The following is a 19,558-nucleotide window of genomic DNA, read 5'->3' as shown; positions in this document are numbered from 1 at the left end:
TTAAAAAAAAAAGGGGGAGGGCCCACTGAGATCCCGGACCCCGAAAAGGATCCAGAGCAGTAGTAAAAAACTGAAGGATAAGTGTCTTGAAACCTCTCTATTGAAGGACTCCAAGTCACAGGAATGTGAAAATGCAGAAGCAGGCAGGGAGTTCCAGAATTTACCAGAGAAAGGGATGAATGACTGAGAATTCTGGCTAACTCTTGCATTAGAGAGGCGGACAGAATAGAGATGAGAGAAAGAAGAAAGTCTTGTGCAGCGAGGCCGCGGGAGGAGGGAAGGCATGCTGTTAGCAAGATCAGAAGAGCAGTTAGCATGAAAATAGTGGTAGAAGATAGCAAGAGATGCAACATTGCGGCGATGAGAAAGAGGCTGAAGACAGTCAGGTAGAGGAGAGGAGTTGATGAGACTAAAAGCTTTTGATTCCATCTTGTCTAGAAGAACAGTATGAGTGGAACCCATCCAGACATGTGCCAGCCATACATGGACGGATAACGCCCCTATACAGAGTTAGCAGCTGGAAGGTTGAGAAAAACTGGCGAAGACATCTCAGAACACCTAACTTCATAGAAGCTGTTTTAGCTAGAAATGAGATGTGAAGTTCCCAATTTAGATTATAAATAAAGAACAGATCGAGGATGTTCAGTGTAGAAGAGGGGGAGAGTTGAATGTCAATGAAGAAGAGATAGTTGTCTGGAAGGTTGTGTTGAGTTGATAAATGGAAAAATTGAGTTTTTGAGGCATTGAACAATACCAAGTTTGCTCTGCCCCAATCAGAAATTTTAGAAAGATCAGAAGTCAGGCGTTCTGTGGTTTCCCTGCGTGAACTGTTTACTTCCTGGAGGATTGGACGTCTACCAAAGGACGTGAAAAGTGCAGGGTGGTATCATCAGCTTAGGAGTGAATAGAACAAGAAGTTTGGTCTAGAAGATCATTGATGAATAATAATAGGAATAGAGTGAATGACAGGACAGAACCCTGATTAACACCACTGTTAATAGATTTAGGAGAAGAACAGTGACCGTCTACCACAGCAGCAATAGAACGGTCAGAAAGGAAACTTGAGATGAAGTTACAGAGAGAAGGATAGAAGCCGTGGGAGGGTAGTTAGGAAATCAAAGCTTTGTGCCAGACTCTATCAAAAGCTTTTGATATGTCTAAGGGAACAGCAAAAGTTTCACCAAAATCTCTAAAAGAGGATGACCAAGACTCAGTAAGGAAAGCCAGAAGATCACCAGTAGAGCGGCCTTGACGGAACCCATACTGGCGATCAGATAGAAGGTTGTGAAATGATAGATGTTTAAGAATCTTCCTGGTGAGGAAAGATTAAAAACTTTAGATAGGCAGGAAATTAAAGCAATAGGACGGTAGTTTGAGGAATTAAAATGGTCACCCTTTTTAGGAACAGGCAGAATATAGGCAAACTTCCAGCAAGAAGGAAAGGCAGATGTTGACAGACAGTGTTGAAAGAGTTTGACTAGGCAAGGTGCAAGCACGGAGGAACAGTTTCGGAGAAGAATAGGAGAGACCCCAATGGGCCCATAAGCCTTACGAGGGTTTAGACCAGGGAGGGCATGGAAAACATCATTACGAAGAATTTTAATAGGTAGCATGAAGCAGTCAGAGGGTGAAGGAGAGGGAGGAACAAGCCCTGAATCATCCAGGGTAGTGTTTTTTTTGCAAAGGTTTAAACGAAGAGTTTAGCTTTAGAGATAGATGTGATAGCAATGGTGCCATCTGGTTGAAATAAAGGGGAGAAAAAAGAAGAAGCAAAGTTGTTGGAGATGTTTTTGGCTAGGTGCCAGAAGTCACGAGGGGAGTTAGTTCTTTAAAGATTTAGACACCTTCTATTAATGACCATAGTACACATATTATTCCTACTTTAACTGTAGTATAACCATATGGCCAATACATGACCAAATCCAGCCTAGATTATCTCTCTATTTATACGTATTCAGAACCTCTCTCTCTCTCTCTCTCTCTCTCTCTCTCTCTCTCTCTCTCTCTCTCTCTCTCTCTCTCTCTCTCTCTCTCTCTCTCTCTCTCTCTCTCTCTCTCTCTCTCTCTCTCTCTCTCTCTCTCTCTCTCTCTCTCTCTACACACACACACACACACACACACACACACACACACACACACACACTTGCACTATCGCCTAGTTAACCAGTGCCCACCTGCTCCTTCCCTCAGCCACCACCACGGTCACGCACTTCACGCTGGCTGGCTCACCTGGACAACTGCCCTGTGAGTTGCCTGTGCCATCTGACCGGCCCACGCTCATCCTGTGGTACAAGGACGAGAGCACCAAGCCCTTCTACAGGTACGTTCAGGTGTTGTCTTTGTAGTTCTTACCATGTGCAACCACTAACGAAGCCTAGTTAAGTAAGTCACTGGAAAGTAATACACTGTTAACCTTTACCTAACGAAGGCTAGTAAAGCATGTCATTGAAAGTAACACTATTAACCTTTACTCTAACGAACCCCAGCTGAAGTGAATCGATGAAAAATAACACAAGCTTCGCCATAACGAAGTCTGGTTAAGTAAGTCACTGAAAAGTTACACAATTAATCTTTATACTAACGAGGCATAGTAGAGTTTAAGTCACTGGAAAAGCAACATACTCGTATTATCAAGCTTTACCCTGACGAAGCCTGACATTCTTGACATTCTTCAGCCTCGCCACACACGCGCCGCCCAGCCATCCCTTGTTATTCCTGTTATTTTCGTTGTCGTACTCTTTATGTTACGGAACGAAAGGAATTAATGGGAGTTTTTTCGGAAACATTTATCTATTTTCAATTGTAAAGAGCGAACTTTTTATTTTTTTGCATTGCTGAATGTGAGTGTTTATTTTATTCCACTTATTTATTTATTTATTTATTTATTTATTTGGAGAGCAAGTTTGCATTTTATGATATGGCATTCAGAATTTTCATCAACATTCAGTCTTGATTCTACGATATAAAAACAACATTCTTTCAAAGAAATGCACGAAGAAATTTGTAAAAGTATGTTCGCAAATCTTTATGTACATTGGTAAATTTGTGTCAAACATATATTTTTGAGTCAACTGTATTCTCTCTCTCTCTCTCTCTCTCTCTCTCTCTCTCTCTCTCTCTCTCTCTCTCTCTCTCTCTCTCTCTCTCTCTCTCTCTCTCTCTCTCTCTCTCTCTCCCTCACAGTTTCGACGCGCGGGAAGCCTCCTCGGGCCACCACAAGGTGCACGAGAACTCCAGCCTCGGCCGCCGGTCTCGCTTCACCCTCGAGACAATCCCGCAGAATTTTCAGGTGAGAATTTTTTATTACCTTACCTCAATACATGGCTATTTACTACCCTCCCTTCCCTCCCCCCTCTCTCTCTCTCTCTCTCTCTCTCTCTCTCTCTCTCTCTCTCTCTCTCTCTCTCTCTCTCTCTCTCTCTCTCTCTCTCTCTCTCTCTCTCTCTCTCTCTCTCTCTCTCTCTCTCTCTCTCTCTCTGCTACAAGGAGTAAAAATAGTCCCCTAATCAAACACGGAACAGATCCTGCCGACCTTCCCTCCACCGCTGACCATCCAAGCCATTTAACAATAATTAATGCATTTCAACTTCCTCTCTCCCTCTGCTGCTGCCGCTGGTCCCGCCGGTGACGCTGGTCCCGCTGGTCCCACTGGCCTCCGTCCCTGTACCTATTTCGTCAATAATTCACTGACTCGTTCTTTTGGTTATTGCTACTCTGCATGTGTGCATGAGAGAGAGAGAGAGAGAGAGAGAGAGAGAGAGAGAGAGAGAGAGAGAGAGAGAGAGAGAGAGAGAGAGAGAGAGAGAGAGAGAGAGAGAGAGAGAGAGAGAGAGAGAGAGAGAGAGAGAGAGAGAGAGAGGCTACTAGAGAGGGAGGGGAGAAGAGGTAGGATAAAAGAGATAAGGAAATCTGCAAGGGAGATAAGGAAGCTCGGCTGGAGAGGAGGGGAAGGGAGAGAAGATTGGAGGGACTGCAGCATCGAGGGCAGGGAGACTAGGAGGCAGCCTGGAGGAAACTGGAGGAAGGTTGCATGATGTATAGAACAACAAAAATAAGAAATAGAATAGAAGAAGCAAAGAATCAGTAACGACGAAGCACATATAGATACCAAATTAAAGCCTGAATTACATTGTTTTCAATATATATGTATCTATTATCACAAAGGAATTAGCTGCCTGTGACCAAGGAAGGAAATGCAGCGGTGAAATATAAGTGGATATATTTTCCCTAATAACTACGATCACTGGTGTGTGTGTGTGTGTGTGTGTGTGTGTGTGTGTGTGTGTGTGTGTGTGTGTGTGTGTGTGTGTGTGTGTGTGTGTGTGTGTGTGTGTGTGTGTGTGACCATTCTTTTATATTAACTGTACTCGCCCATGTGTGCCTAACTCAATTATTCAAGCAGTGGTCTGTAAAATTGATTATACAGGTGTTAAATACGACGTGCAAATACTTCAGACTTCTAAGAGCATAGGTACTCTCTCTCTCTCTCTCTCTCTCTCTCTCTCTCTCTCTCTCTCTCTCTCTCTCTCTCTCTCTCTCTCTCTCTCTCTCTCTCTCTCTCTTATTTTGAGAAAAATACGCCATTTTTACTTTACTGTATGTCCTGTAGTTTATTTGTAGTGTGTGTGTGTGTGTGTGTGTGTGTGTGTGTGTGTGTGTGTGTGTGTGTGTGTGTGTGTGTGTGTGTGTGTGTGTGTGTGTGCTTGTGTATGGATTCGCCTAATCTATTAAACCTACAAGGACGAAGGGATGCGTACGTTCTTGCTCTTAAACACACACACACACACACACACACACACACACACACACACACACACACACACACACACACACACACACACACACACACACACACACACACACGGTATCAGTACACCTGCAGGGTTGAACACAGGTAAGCTGATGGTGGTAGTGGTGGTGGTGGTAGTAGTTGTGGTGGTGGTGGCGTCGGCAGACACAAACATGTTTTTCACCTTCGCCGCCTCGCTAGAAGACTTTCCCTCCCAACCTTTGCTTCCTCTCCACGCCTCCCAATAGCCGCTTACCAATACGCCTCCACCATATGAAAACATCCATTTTTCCCCCACCAAAACATATTCTGTGCTATACTCGTTACCTCAGCCGCCTAAGTGCCCCTAGCCACCATCCTCCACCATTACCGCCACGCCCACTCACATTGCCACGCCCACTTGCTCGCCGCCCACTTAATTTCCAAGGAATGAGTAGAGTATGTTCTAAGCTCCTGCTACAAGCGAGGCGCAGTTTGCCAACGTGATTCTAAATTAATGTTTCCTTGCAGCTTAATTCGATCAAGGGGAATTCACTTTAGCGGCAAGCGTGTGGCAGGAATGGTGTTCCGCGGCGCGTGACGACCACACCACACTGCACCACACCACACAACACAACGCAACACAACTCTGATGCTTGCACGGTACCAACACATCCCTCGCCTCTGAAGATGTGGGTGTGGGAAGTGTTCATAAATCTCCCTCACAGTTCTAATTCAACACGATGAAAGAAAGCAACACAGTAATCAGACGTAAATGAAAGGTGCTACTCTACTTCCTCCCACATGTAACCCAAGAAGGAAAGAGATTAACAGCAATGAAACACATGAAAGAAACAACGATGCAATTAAACATAGGAAAGGCTACCTCCTGTCTCTCATGTTACCCAAGAAGAAGCGAGAAAAAAACACCAGGATAACACAAAGAAACAACACTACAATAGGATGTGGGAAAACGTATCTCCTCTTTCTCATGTTATCCAAGAAAAAACGAGAAAAAATAGCGAGGTAACATATAAAGAAACAACGCAACAATCACACACGGGGAAAAGGTACCTCCTAGCTCTCATGTTACCCAAGAAGAAACGAAACGAGAAAAATATCCACAATGAGAGACGCATGAAAAACTCCCTCACATACCGAATCAAAGAAAAGACACCATCACACACGCACAAAAAAAAACACACACACACACACATAAACATACTCACACGGATAAAAACACCCCACAAAACATCAAAGTAGAGAACGGAGTAAGACTTGAGAGAGAAAAAAAAAGACAATAATAACAGCAATCTCACCACACGTAGCAGAAGCTCACCAGAAGAAAAAGAAAAAGAAAAAAACGACATTTCTTTCCACTAATATCTCAAATTAGAACCCAAACCAGACCATTACAAACCTAATCAACAGAGGAGAGCAGGGAGGGAGAGACATAAAGTTCATATGTTTCTTCACTCCGATGTCCCTGAGAGTGAATAAGTGATGGGAGTTGTGAGAGTTGTGTACGGAAGTGTGGAAAGGTTGGTGCTCCATCCACTCCCTCCTGAAGAAGCCAATTTGTTTCACATCTGAGAGGAAAGGAAATAATCACGGAGAGTACCAGCTATGATGTTTGATGAAGTGACAGGATGTGTGGTACGTGTGTGTGTGTGTGTGTGTGTGTGTGTGTGTGTGATATTATTCTTCATTACGGATTAATTCAGTAATTTGGGAGAGAGAGAGAGAGAGAGAGAGAGAGAGAGAGAGAGAGAGAGAGAGAGAGAGAGAGAGAGAGAGAGAGAGAGAGAGAGCAGACACATACAGACACATACAGACAGACAGACAGACAGACAGACAGACAGACAAAAACGGACAGACAGACAGACAAAAACAGACAGACAGAAACAAAGATATGTCTGTGTGTATGTTTTCAAGGACAAAGTAAAAAAGCAGAACAAAAGAAAATCGCCCAGTCAGACAGAGACAGACAGATAGACAAGAAAAATATAAACTCATGAAGGACAAGCAGAAAGAGAAAGAGATAAAGAACGAGTGAGGCAGAATGAAGGACGTGGGAATAAAGTGGAAAGATAGGAATGAAGTGAGAGACGCGGAAAAAGTGGAAGCTTGAGAAGAAAATGAGATTAAAAAATGAGTAAATAAATAAGAAAAACAGGATACAACGGACGTGAAGCAAGAGAGAGAGAGAGAGAGAGAGAGAGAGAGAGAGAGAGAGAGAGAGAGAGAGAGAGAGAGAGAGAGAGAGAGAGAGAGAGAGAGAGAGATCAACAAAATACGCAAGAACAACAATAAAGGAAGAAAACTAGACAGAAAAGGAGGCAACGAAACACAAGATAACAAAGAAGAAACGAAAACAGGAGAAACGGAAAGCAAAATAGATAAAAGAATACATGAAAAGAGCTATAAACTTTGCCATCACTCCCTTACAAGCCATAAGACTGATGCATCCACCCTCACAAACCCGCCCACCCTACCCACTCATCCCACCCACCCACCTACACTCCAGCACAGTCATGCACCGTAACGCTACACGGAATTTCAATCGAGAATCATTTTTTTGGATGTGCGCGGCTCGGGTCCAGGGTTGGCAGCAGGTAATATCGCCCAGGTGAGCAGCGTTTTATGTTTGATGATAAAATACTCACAGGTGTAGGCCAGGGCGGGTAGGTGAGGCGAGGCAGGTGAGGGGGAGAACTGAGGCTGGAATGGAAATGAAATAATCTTAGCATGAGTGTGTGTACAGTGTGTGTGTGTGTGTGTGTGTGTGTGTGTGTGTGTGTGTGTGTGTGTGTGTGTGTGTGTGTGTGTGTGTGTGTGTGTGTGTGTGTGTGTGTGTGTGTGTGTGTGTGTGTGTGGGTGGTTGGGTGGGTAATAGTGTTACTGTAGTTAACGTTTTTATTCTCTCAATTAAAAGTAATGATTCATGTAAAACTCGTATTATTGTGTGACATGGCTAATAGTAACATATTTATTATTATTATTATTATTATTATTATTATTATTATTATTATTATTATTATTATTATTATTATTATTATTACTATCCTCCTCATCATCATCATAAATATTATTATCATTAGCATTCATTACGAGTATAATCAACATTCGTAAATAATAAGACAAAAATAATATAGTAATAGCGGTACAAATCATTAATCACTCTTACTCCCCTGCCTCGCACACACACACACACACACACACACACACACACACACACACCCCTCCTCTTCCTACATAACGTCGCTCACCGATAAGAGAAAATTACGAGCAAAATATATATATTCTAATAACCACTACTTCTTTTTTTTTTCATAATCCTTCGCCCACTCAAACTTGTCAAGAGAGAGGCACGAGAGACTGGTGGAGTTATTATTATTATTATTATTATTATTATTATTATTATTATTATTATTATTATTATTATTATTATTATTATTATTATTTCTGTGGATTAATTTGTACCTGCGCAGTAATAGTATAGGTAATCATAAGCAGGGTATTATACTTTTTGGGAAGATAGTAGTAGTAGTAGTAGCAGTAGTAGTAGTAGTAGTAGTAGTAGTAGTAGTAGTAGTAGTAGTAGTAGTAGTAGTAGTAGTAGTAGTAGTAGTAGTAGTAGCAGTAGTAGTAGCAATATCATTATCATTTAATATTACATAAGAAGAACATAAAAAATCAAGGAAGCTGCAAGAAGCCATCAAGCTTACACGTGGCAGACCCTGTATGAAATATGCTTACCTACTTCCACCTATCATATTCATCATCCAGGCGTAGTATCATCACAACTGTCATCGCCACCATCACCACACGCACCGCCATTCAGGGCAAGGTCACACCGCAGCTTACCACAACAACACCACACCACCACCACAATCTGCTGTCATAATGGTATCTCTAAATCTTGCAGCATGACCTTACAGCGGCCTTTCTCTGCCTCTCCCATCATCTTCCTTTCCCTCTCATGTTACAAGCCCTCTCTTCCTCCCTCTCACTCCTTCCTTCTCTCTCCTCTTCACATATCAGCCTTCCCTCTCCCTCTATTCATATCCTTTATCCTCCTAATTCTCTCTCTGCTCTGCTTCCCATATTCATTTTTCTTGTTCTTTCTCTTCCCTGCACATCCCCCTCTCCCTTTTCTTCCCAAACTTATTCCCTTCCTCCTCTCCTCCTTTCTTTGTTGTTCTCATCTTCGCTCTTATTTCATTTTATCCAATCTTCCAACGTATTACTTTTCTCCTCCTTTTCCTCTTCTTCCTCCTCCTCTTTATCTCCTATTTTGGTTCCTTATCCTCAGTTCTCTCTTATATCATCCCTTCCTACTTGCTAATACTCTCCCTCCTCCTCCTCCTCCTCCTCCTCCTCCTCCTCTTCCCTGAAAGAGGTAACGGATAAGGATTTGCAGGATTTCAGTATAAAAATCTCCCCATCCTTTCCTCTCCTGCCTACTCCTTTTTCATCACCTCTATTTCGGCTCCCCTCTCTTGCCTATTTTTTCTTTCCTCTTATCTCTCTCTCTCTCTCTCTCTCTCTCTCTCTCTCTCTCTCTCTCTCTCTCTCTCTCTCTCTCTCTCTCTCTCTCTTGGTATTTTTTCATATATGTTGCGTTTGGTTCTTGTCTGGCAAGTGTTCAGTATTTTTGGCGCATAATTTTTCTTCCTCCAGCTATTATTGAATATCTCTTCTCGCAGGCTCATAAATCTATCTATTGCATTCCCCTTCCTCTTTCCCTCTCTCTCTCTCTCTCTCTCTCTCTCTCTCTCTCTCTCTCTCTCTCTCTCTCTCTCTCTCTCTCTCTCTCTCTCTCTCTCTCTCTCTCTCTCTCTCTCTCTCTCTCACTTTCTCCCTCAGTCTCTAGGTGTGATATATTTTGAACTTTCTCTTTTTATTATCTCTTTCCCCCATCTCTCTCTCTCTCTCTCTCTCTCTCTCTCTCTCTCTCTCTCTCTCTCTCTCTCTCTCTCTCTCTCTCTCTCTCTCTCTCTCTGTAAATATTTAATCTCACATGATGAGCATCGCTGGTATATTTTGCCTGTTTATTTGTATGTATGTATGTATGTATGTATGTATGTAGGTAGGTAGGTAGGTATATGTATGTATCTATGCATGTATGTACGTATATATGTATGTATGTAAGAGAGAGAGAGAGAGAGAGAGAGAGAGAGAGAGAGAGAGAGAGAGAGAGAGAGAGAGAGAGAGAGAGAGAGAGAGAGAGAGAGAGAGAGAGAGAGAGAGAGAGAGTGTGTGTGTGTGCGTGTGTAGGTAGGCATACATGCAGATATGTATGTTTGTGATAATCAGTGAATCACACACACACACACACACACACACACACACACACACACACACACACACACACACACACACACACACACACACACACACACACACACACACACACACACACACACACACACACACACACAATACAGCACAACACAACACACTACACACACACACACACACACACACACACACACACACACACACACACACACACACACACACACACACACACACACAAGCGCGGGCGATTCATTGCACCTCCCAGTTCTCTGAGGCTAAATCTGAATACAGGTGCAAATCGGAATGGCTGTGTGCACTTTACGAGGCCGTGTATGTGTGTGTGTGTGTGTGTGTGTGTGTGTGTGTGTGTGTGTGTGTGTGTGCCCTCACTGAGGAGTGTTTAGCCGTGTACACAGGCTGCCTCTCTCACGCTCTCACGCTTCCTTCACTTTCCTCCCATTGAACAGACTCGTGTCGGGTTCCTGGAGGTCAAAAATGTCACGTTGGCGGATGCTGGTAACTACACGTGTCGCGTTGACTTCATGACCTCGCAGACCATGATGTCCCTCGTCCAGCTCCACGTGCATGGTGAGCCGCGCACCCTGCATCACCTGTGTACCTGTGTGACCTTTGTCTTGCTGATCCACCATCCTCTTTGTCTGTGTCTGTCTTTCTGTCTTTGTGTCTATAAGTCCGTCAATGTTTCTCTCCCTCACTCTCTCTATCTTACAGCTCCACCCGCCTCTGTCCCCCTCTGTCTGTCTCTGCGTTTGTCTGTCTGTCTGTCTGTCTGTCTATTTTTTTCTCCCTGTTTTTCATTATCTTAACGCTCCACCCATCTCTCTCTCTCTCTCTCTCTCTCTCTCTCTCTCTCTCTCTCTCTCTCTCTCTCTCTCTCTCTCTCTCTCTCTCTCTCTCTCTCTCTCTCTCTCTCTCTCTCTCTCTCTCTCAGTATAAGCTAATGTTATATTACCGAAATAATCTCTTATATATCTTGTATTTGCTTCGTCATACGTTATTAATTTCTGTTGATTCGAGATTATGCTTTTATTCCTCATTTCTCCTGAGGCACCAATAAATTATTCATGTGCATATTTGTGTATGTCTGAGTTCATTACTGTCCATTACTCGTCTGTCTGGGAAACATATCCGGCAATATCATATGAATGCCTTGAACAGAAGAATAATTACACACTAGTCGCATTTATGACCAAATACCCAAATGTCTTGTTATTCTTACATTTTATCATTGAACTAAATACTCAATTGTAATGTTATGCTCGCATTTCCTTCTTAACCAAATACTCAAACAAATATTCTATCATTCTTGTATTATTCTCTTCTTGAACGAAATACTTGAATGATATAATGTTTTCATATTTTATTCCTTAACCAAATGTTAAAACTTTATATTATTCTTCTCAGCCACTTACTGGAACGTTCTTTTGGTCTCGTAGTCTTCTTTCCTTACCAAATACTCGAACTTTACATTATTCTCGTATTTTTATTCTCCTTAACAAGATACCTAAACTTTATATTATTCAGCCATTCTCCTTCCTTAACAAGATACTCCAACTTTATATTACCACATCTCCTTCCTTAATCAAATGCTTGAATGCTGTATTATTCTCGCATTTCCTTCTTAACCTAATTCTCGAACGTCTTACTATTCCTGCATTTTTCGCTTTTTCTTTCAGAGGAGATGCGAGGCCTGGAGATTTTCGACAATAATGACAAGATGATCCGGGATGTCGTGGGGCCGTACCAGGAGTCTTCCCAAGTGAGGCTGTCCTGCCGCGCGTATGGTGGTGAGTGAGTTAGTGTGGTGGTATTGATGGTGTAGTGGTGGTGTGGTAGTGGGTAGTGGTGTGTGAGTATGTGGTGATGTTGTCTTGAAGCTTGTGGTGTGATGAAAATGTGTGTTTGTGGTGGTGTTGTGTGGTGGTGTGTGTAGTTCTATGGTAGTGCTGTCTATCTATCTGTCTATCTATCTATCTATCTATCTATCTATCTATCTATCTATCTGTCTGTCTATCTGTCTATCTTATGGTGCAGTGGTGTGGTGACGAGTGTGGTTATCTGGAAGTGTACTGGTAGTGGCGGTGGTGGTGTTGTGATATGTAACAGGTTTCCCACGTAAATTTCCTCCCACAAACATTCCACTCAAAAGATTCCCCCCAAAAAATCATTCCCACGTGATAAATAATGTCAGGTTTTGTTAGGTTGTGTTAGGCTGGGGAAATTTGTCATGAGGGTGAATGGTTTGAGTGAAACTGAAGAAGGGATTTTAGTGCGTAGGTGTCTGAATGGTAGTGGTGGTGGTGGTTGTGGTGGTGGATAGGCAGATACGTGAGGAAAGAAACAGACAGACAGATACACAGACAGACAGACAGGTATGGAATATGGGAACACGTCACTGTCACCTTGAATCTTCCTGCTTTCCACTACATTTCTTCTCCCAATTTCCTCTCTCTCTCTCTCTCTCTCTCTCTCTCTCTCTCTCTCTCTCTCTCTCTCTCTCTCTCTCTCTCTCTCTCTCTCTCTCTCTCTCTCTCTCTCTCTCTCTCTCTCTCTTATAAAGGTATACACTTCTGCACATTCCGGGCTAAAGCAGTGAGTCCAAAACGGCCTATTAGAACTCCTTTTTCCGCCCAAGTTTGAAATTTACGACTTAAACTCCCTTTGCTACCTGGAGGAGGCGGAGGCGGAGGCGGAGGAGAAGGAGGAGAAGGAAGAGAGTGCAACATGGCGACAAATTTAACTTCTGCCGGCTAAAAGAGAAAGGTAAAAGAGAAGCCCTCACTCACTCAACCGCCGCCACTGACCGCCGCCACTGCCAGACCAGAGGGTAAAGAACGCGGGGCACGAAGAGGGGAGTCTGCCGAGCGTCCTCCGCGGGGAAGAAAAAGTGCCATTTGACGCGTGTAATTATTAGACTGAGGGACCTTAATGTGTTTGCCTCCAGCTTTCCCAGACCACTTATTCCTTGTATATTTAGCGCTGAGTGTTTGTGCCTGAAGAGAGGGAAAGAGCGAGAGCTAGAGCGAGAGCGAGAGAGAGAGAGAGAGAGAGAGAGAGAGAGAGAGAGAGAGAGAGAGAGAGAGAGAGAGCGATACACACCTCGAAGCAACGTGAAAGTGGGGCATTCCTTTAATACACCAGCAAGGGATGATCTATTATGGAGGGAGGCTAAATGTATTCTACTGATGAAACAAGAATGAATCTCCAACCGTGAATATGAAACGCGTTACTTTTTCTCTGTTACACGAGCAGCAAGAGAGGTCATTGTCCATTTAACGCGCCATCAATATCGCATCGTTTTGTTTTGCCAGAGTACAAAGCTTATGGGTAATGTGAATTGTTTCTTGCTATTTGTTCCCTGTTCTCTAAAAAAAATAGTAGACTTTGAGGTAGTTATGAGGAATTCCTGCGGTATTTTCTTGCTCTGAACGGTGATTTTATTCTTTTGCTTTATACTGTCAGTTTGTATCTTATCGATATTATTCTATTATTCTTTCATCATCTCCTGCTCTTTTTTTTTCCGTTCCCTGAAGAAAAACTAGACTTCCAGGTAGTTATGAGGAATTTCTGCAGTATTTTTTTTTTTCTGAACTGTCATGCTATTGTTTTTGCTTTATATTGTAAGTTCTTGTCCTTATCGATGTTATTATGTTATTCTTTCATTGCTTCTCGGATGTGTGTTCTGTTAGTTGTTTTATGTGTCAGTCTGTCGGGATGTCGACCTCCTTGTCTCTCCTTCGAACTTATCTATTTCTCTCTCTCTCTCTCTCTCTCTCTCTCTCTCTCTCTCTCTCTCTCTCTCTCTCTCTCTCTCTCTCTCTCTCTCTCTCTCTCTCTCTCTCTTCCCTTTCCTGCTCTCTATCTGCCTTTACTATACTGCACCTCTTACTTCTGATCAGAAAGTATAGCTTATCACAGACGGCCTCAAACAAATCTTAAGAGCCAACCTACATTCCCTGTGCATTTACCGCCACCTCTCTACCAGGCCACCCGCTGCCCGAGGTGCGGTGGGTGTCACGCGGCGAAGAGCTGATACACCCCCGAGCGCTGCCACTGCCGGACAGCCCCATGCCCCTAGGGAGTGACCGGCCCGTGACTGTGAGAAGCGCAATGCTCATCCTGCGTGAGCTCACCAGGCACGATGATGGGCGGAGGCTACGGTGTGAGGCTCGCAGCACCAATCTTACCCTCGGCCTACACAAGGAGGTCACCATCAGTATGCACCGTGAGTATGGTGTCGCTTTCTTTCATTATCCTCTCTCTTCTCCTGTAGTGGTTTCCTTACAGTGAGGGTCGGCGCCATATACGATTCTTCTCCAGTTTTTTTTTCTCTCTCTCCCTTGCATCTTCCTTTGTGACTCCCATCCTTTGCAATTCCATCCCTCCATCTCACTCTCTGTCTTCCCCTCGATCGGCTTCCCTCAACTGACCTTCTCCTTTCTCCAAGCTCTTTTCATCAGTCTCCGTCTTCTCTTCTTACTACTTCACGGTCACCAAGTCCTTCCATCACTACTGTCACTCTGGTTCTCAAGTATTTTTTTTTTTCACTAACTCTCCCCAGCACTATTATTTTGCTCTTGTCACCATATTTTCATCACCATCCTATCACATGCTAAGCTGTTCATCTCATCCTTTCCCCATCACCATCCTCCGACATCACCATTCCTATTCCAACTTATCACCATTGTTAGTTTCATTATCACCAGTCACCCCTCATCATCACCCACTTCATCACTCTTAAAATGATCCCCGCATCACATCAGCGGCAAAAACAACAACAACAACAACAACAGCAACAACACTACCACCACAACTTTCACCGCACTGCCACCATTTCATCTCTTGATTGCAGTTGTTAACATTTTCACGCCGAGAAAAGTAATTACAACCACAAGTATAACAAAATCACTCAATACCAACACGTCCCAGGAGTTTAAATCGGTGTAGTTCCCAAGTGTATTATTATTGTCAGTAGTAATAGTAGTAGTAGTAGTAGTAGTAGTAGTAGTAGTAGTAGTAGTAGTAGTAGTAGTAGTAGTAGTAGTAGTAGTAGTAGTAGTAGTAGTAGCAGTAGTAGTAGTAATAGTAGTAGTAGTAATATCAGTAGTAAAATAAAGCAAAATTAAACATGAATTTCTCCTGTTAAGCTAAATTTCTAAAAATATATATAAAAAAAATAGGGAGGGAAAATGAAAATTTCTCCTGCTCCTAACAATTTCTCCCTTAAATGGTCCTGAATACATCAATACGCAATCTACGTGACACCATATTCTTCATTCACACAGGAGAAGGACACACACACACACACACACACACACACACACACACACACACACACACACACACACACACACACACACACACAGCAAGAGCGAACGAGCGAGCGAGAGAGAGAGAGAGAGAGAGAGAGAGAGAGAGAGAGAGAGAGAGAGAGAGAGAGAGAGAGAGAGAGAGAGAGAGAGAGAGAGAGAGAGAGAGAGAGAGAGAGAGAGAGAGAGAGAGAAATTAGATCAACTTTGATATATAATTCAGGTTATCCTAAGGGGCCACTTAATTATACACGTGAAAGTTTGGATATTCTCACTGCTACTGCACCTCGCACTTCACTACAGAAAAAAAAAAAAAAAACAGTTGAATGTCTGGAGTCCCGCGTATAACTCTGTAGCGCCGCCTTCCCGCGTTTCACTTACTTTTGTTCCTTCAACTGGTATCTTTATGATTTTTTAATTAATTTGTTTGCTTTTATTTTTATTTTTCATCATCACTATCTTCATTATTTTAATTTTTCATTATCACCATCGTCATCCTCTACTGTCACCATAATCACTTTTCATCGCTATTATCATCATTATCATTTTTAAATTTCATCCTATATATTCTATTTTTCGTCATCACTATCTTCATCGTTTTCGTTCTTCATCACCACCACCATCACCCTTCATTGCGACATTCACCGCATTTTACCATTGTAATCATCATCGTAATTATAATCCACACAAAATTCCATCGCCGTCTGTATCACGCCTCTTCGTCACTGCCAACATTATCATAACAATTTTTCATCGCCCATCGCCACCCTCCTCACGGGCGGCGGGCATCAATAGCCAGTCCATTGCAAGACAAAGGCCCTCCTAACTTTTCCACTTGTGTGTCTGTTTGTCTAATTTTCTCATTCGCTCCCTCCATCTCAGTGTTGCCGTGTGCCTTTGTTTCGTTTTCCCGCCACTGGGTCGCCTTTGTGTCAACTTAGATGTCTGAGTATTATTAGTCCTGTGCACAATATCACCTCCCACCTTCATTTTCTTTTATTTATGTTAGCGGAGAGAATAATTTCAACTTTGTTCCCAATGCTCTCTTGCTGCTTCTGTACGTTATACTTCGCGTTATTCTCTCCATTCCTCTCTGAACGCTCCCAAGTTTACGTTCAAAACTTTTGTAAGGCTGCAAGTTTGTGATCCATAAGTTAAGACTCGTTAGAACTCGCCTCTCCCGCCCTGCCTGTGCTGAGCCGAGCGGCGCGGGATGAAGGCAGGTTTCATTTACCCCACAGTGCCGCCGCTAAGGGTGGAGATCGAGGGGACTGACGTGCCGCTCAGGGCCGGTGTGGAAGCGTCTATAATGTGCAGGTCGACGGGGTCCAAGCCGCCCGCCACGCTCGACCTTAAGATTGATGGCTCCACGGGCTTCAAGGCCCTGCCCCCTCAGGTAAGCCGGCCGCCACGAGTAGCTAATTGCAGGTGCCAGGTAATTGGTTCCGGTGGATAATTGGTGTTGACGGTGGGATGAATGGCGCGGCATCAAAAGGAGGTTACTTTAATGGTGACAATGGTGACGATGATAATGGTAAAACACGCCACCAGCCATCATTAATTCCCATCACTGATACCGAAGTTTAGAGGGGTTGCTTGCCTTGTTTATCTTGTTTCTCTTGTTTCTCCCCCGCACAGTCGTCGCTTGACCAAAACACGACCATTAGGAGAGGTCGCCTGCTGCCCTCCTCAGAAGACAACGGCCGGACCATCACGTGCACCGCCAAGAACCCGCTGGTGCCAGACTATCGCCTCTCCGCCACTAGGAGACTGCAGGTGCACTGTGAGTACGCCTTGACGTGTGCACTTGTCTTAGTATGTTTATGCCACCTGATTCACTGTACCTGATTAAATTCACCTGTATGAATATACCAGGCTTGGGACACTTGGTTGACTACACCTAAATACACCTGATGGAATATACTTGACTGAGCACACATATCTGATTACCAAGTACACCAGACTGAGTATATCTGACTGAGTACAGGTGACTGAGTAATCTGGCACAATACACCTGACTGAGCACACCTGACTCATTCATTCCGTACCTGCAACCTTTCCCTCACTACCATAAATTTTGGTGACCATCCCGCTCCACTGGTCACAATCCTCCCCTCTCATTCCCCTCACCCCTCTGCCTCCCCCACGCCAATCACATCCTCCTCTCCCTCCCCCCCACACCTGCCAATCACTCTCCCTCTCCCTCCCACACATCCTTCATCTCCCTCTCCCCTCTCACAGCTTCCCTTTCCAACACGACTCACTGTTCAACTTTTCTCTCCCTCTCCTTCCTCTCCCTCCTCTTCCTGCTCCTCCTAAACACTTTATAGTCTTCCTCTTCCCCGTCTCTCTCTCTCTCTCTCTCTCTCTCTCTCTCTCTCTCCTCTCTCTCTCTCTCTCTCTCTCTCTCTCTCTCTCTCTCTCTCCTCTCTCTCTCTCTCCTCTCTCTCTCTCTCTCTCTCTCTCTTCCGTGTTCAACTAGCGACACTGATGAAATATTTTTCTTTCTCTTTCTGTTTCTCTTACTTGGAAAGAAAATAAAAAGAATTGAAAACAGAGCGAGTACAATATTGTAAGAGAGAGAGAGAGAGAGAGAGAGAGAGAGAGAGAGAGAGGAGAGAGAGAGAGAGGAGAGAGAGAGAGAGAGAGAGAGAGAGAGAGAGAGAATCGGTGGGTGGGGGTATAGGGAGGAGGAGGAGCAGTTGGAGGCACTCTAACCATTTTTCCAATATTGTGTTTGGGATTATGGCGTTATATACTCCTTCGCTCAGCACGCCAAGTCGTAAAACACACGCCCTCGGAGATCGTTTTTCCCCTACGGAGTGTAATATAGCGGCCGAGGGTGTGGCGGGGTGTGGCCACGGCGACGACGGCTGCAGGAAGAAGGGCGCGGCACGTGGGGCAGAATGTGGCGGTGTGGTGGACACTGGGGCCTGGCGTGTCTGTCTGTGTGTTTGTGTGTGTGTTTGTGTCTGTGCAGTCCTGTTTTCTATCTATCTATATTTGTTCATGTGCACCATTTGCCTTTGTCACTTCTTCCAGTTTTTTTAAGGTATCTATATTAGGTGTCACTGTGTGAATGTGTGGGCGGGGTGTGTTTCCTTATCTATATTTGTCAATTCCCCTTCAGTTCACGTACCTTCCGTGCCTCTGTGACATTTTGACGTTGTCTATTCCAGGTATCTATACTAGGTGTCTTTGTATGCGTGGGCGTTTCCCTGGCTATATCTATCAAGTTTTGTCTTTATTTCACGTACAGTATTTACTTCTGTCCACAACTTTTCGTCTTTTACAGGTATCTATTCTAGGTGTAATTGAAAGTGTGTGTGTGTGTGTGTGTGTGTGTGTGTGTGTGTGTGTGTGTGTGTGTTTCCCTGGCTATATATATCCAGTTTTATCTTTAATTCACGTACACTCTTTGCCCCCGTGACCTCCCCTTCTTGTTTATCCCATGCATATTTGGTAAGTGTCTTCGTGTGAGTGTCAGAGTGGGTGTGTGTGTTTCCCTACCTTATGCTGTATTTGGCCAGTCTTATCTTTAGTTCACGTACACCGCTTGCCTCTACGACCTCTTCTTCCAGTCTATTGCAGGCATCTCCGTGTGGGTGTAAGTGTGTGATGGATGGAAGTGCACGTGTGTGTGTGTGTATGTGTGTGTGTGTGTGTGTGTGTGTGTGTCTGGTGATGTGTAGTGAAGTATAGCGAGGGTGTCATGGTTTTTTACGCAACACGAGTCTCATGATTGGTGGTCATAAAATATAGTTTGACTGATGGACCTAAAGCGCCTGACCCCGGCCATCACTCACCTTCGCCTAACAGCCCAGTATAAAGAATCACCATCACCGGGGAACATAGACGAAAAATGTCCCGCCCGCCCACGTTTTATGCCAGTTGTGACCTTAAATTAAAGCCTGATTTGTAGCGATAAAAGCAATGACGGACGCTTCCACCACCAGGACCAAGATTTATGGGCATCCGCGGGCACAAAAATGTAATAGGCAGAACAAAATAAAAAGAAAAAAAACAGTACCGTGAGCCTGGCGTGATGTACTGAAGGCAGCAAAAATCTGTAGCCATAAAAAAGGAAGGATAAAAAAAAAGGGGGTCCACTTAATGGTTTGATTCGGTGGTAATGGTACACAACACGAGTCTGTTC

At 43.8% G+C, this 19,558-nt stretch overlaps 1 protein-coding gene and 1 long non-coding RNA gene across 2 annotated transcripts in view; one reads left to right on the top strand and one right to left on the bottom strand.

Annotated features, from left to right (window-relative positions):
* The window catches only part of LOC135116456 (uncharacterized), a 239,226-nt gene that overhangs the window by 110,988 nt on the left and 108,680 nt on the right, over positions 1-19,558 (bottom strand). The window contains exon 3 of the long non-coding RNA XR_010276344.1: positions 7,435-7,489. This is a non-coding gene — a long non-coding RNA (uncharacterized LOC135116456). The remainder of the gene's footprint in view (positions 1-7,434; positions 7,490-19,558) is intronic.
* The window catches only part of LOC135116449 (kin of IRRE-like protein 2), a 62,592-nt gene that overhangs the window by 32,247 nt on the left and 10,787 nt on the right, over positions 1-19,558 (top strand). Inside the window, exons 2-8 of the mRNA XM_064033922.1 lie at positions 2,191-2,320; positions 3,184-3,289; positions 10,540-10,660; positions 11,770-11,880; positions 14,079-14,318; positions 16,644-16,798; positions 17,041-17,185. Of these exons, the coding sequence (XP_063889992.1) occupies positions 10,615-10,660; positions 11,770-11,880; positions 14,079-14,318; positions 16,644-16,798; positions 17,041-17,185 (697 nt within the window). The 5' untranslated portion in view covers positions 2,191-2,320; positions 3,184-3,289; positions 10,540-10,614. The remainder of the gene's footprint in view (positions 1-2,190; positions 2,321-3,183; positions 3,290-10,539; positions 10,661-11,769; positions 11,881-14,078; positions 14,319-16,643; positions 16,799-17,040; positions 17,186-19,558) is intronic.

Source organism: Scylla paramamosain, chromosome 31 (genome assembly GCF_035594125.1).
Source record: "Scylla paramamosain isolate STU-SP2022 chromosome 31, ASM3559412v1, whole genome shotgun sequence".
NCBI lineage: Eukaryota > Metazoa > Arthropoda > Malacostraca > Decapoda > Portunidae > Scylla > Scylla paramamosain.
The sequence above is the reverse complement of the archived record's forward strand: the minus strand, read 5'-3'. Positions and strand labels throughout refer to the sequence as shown.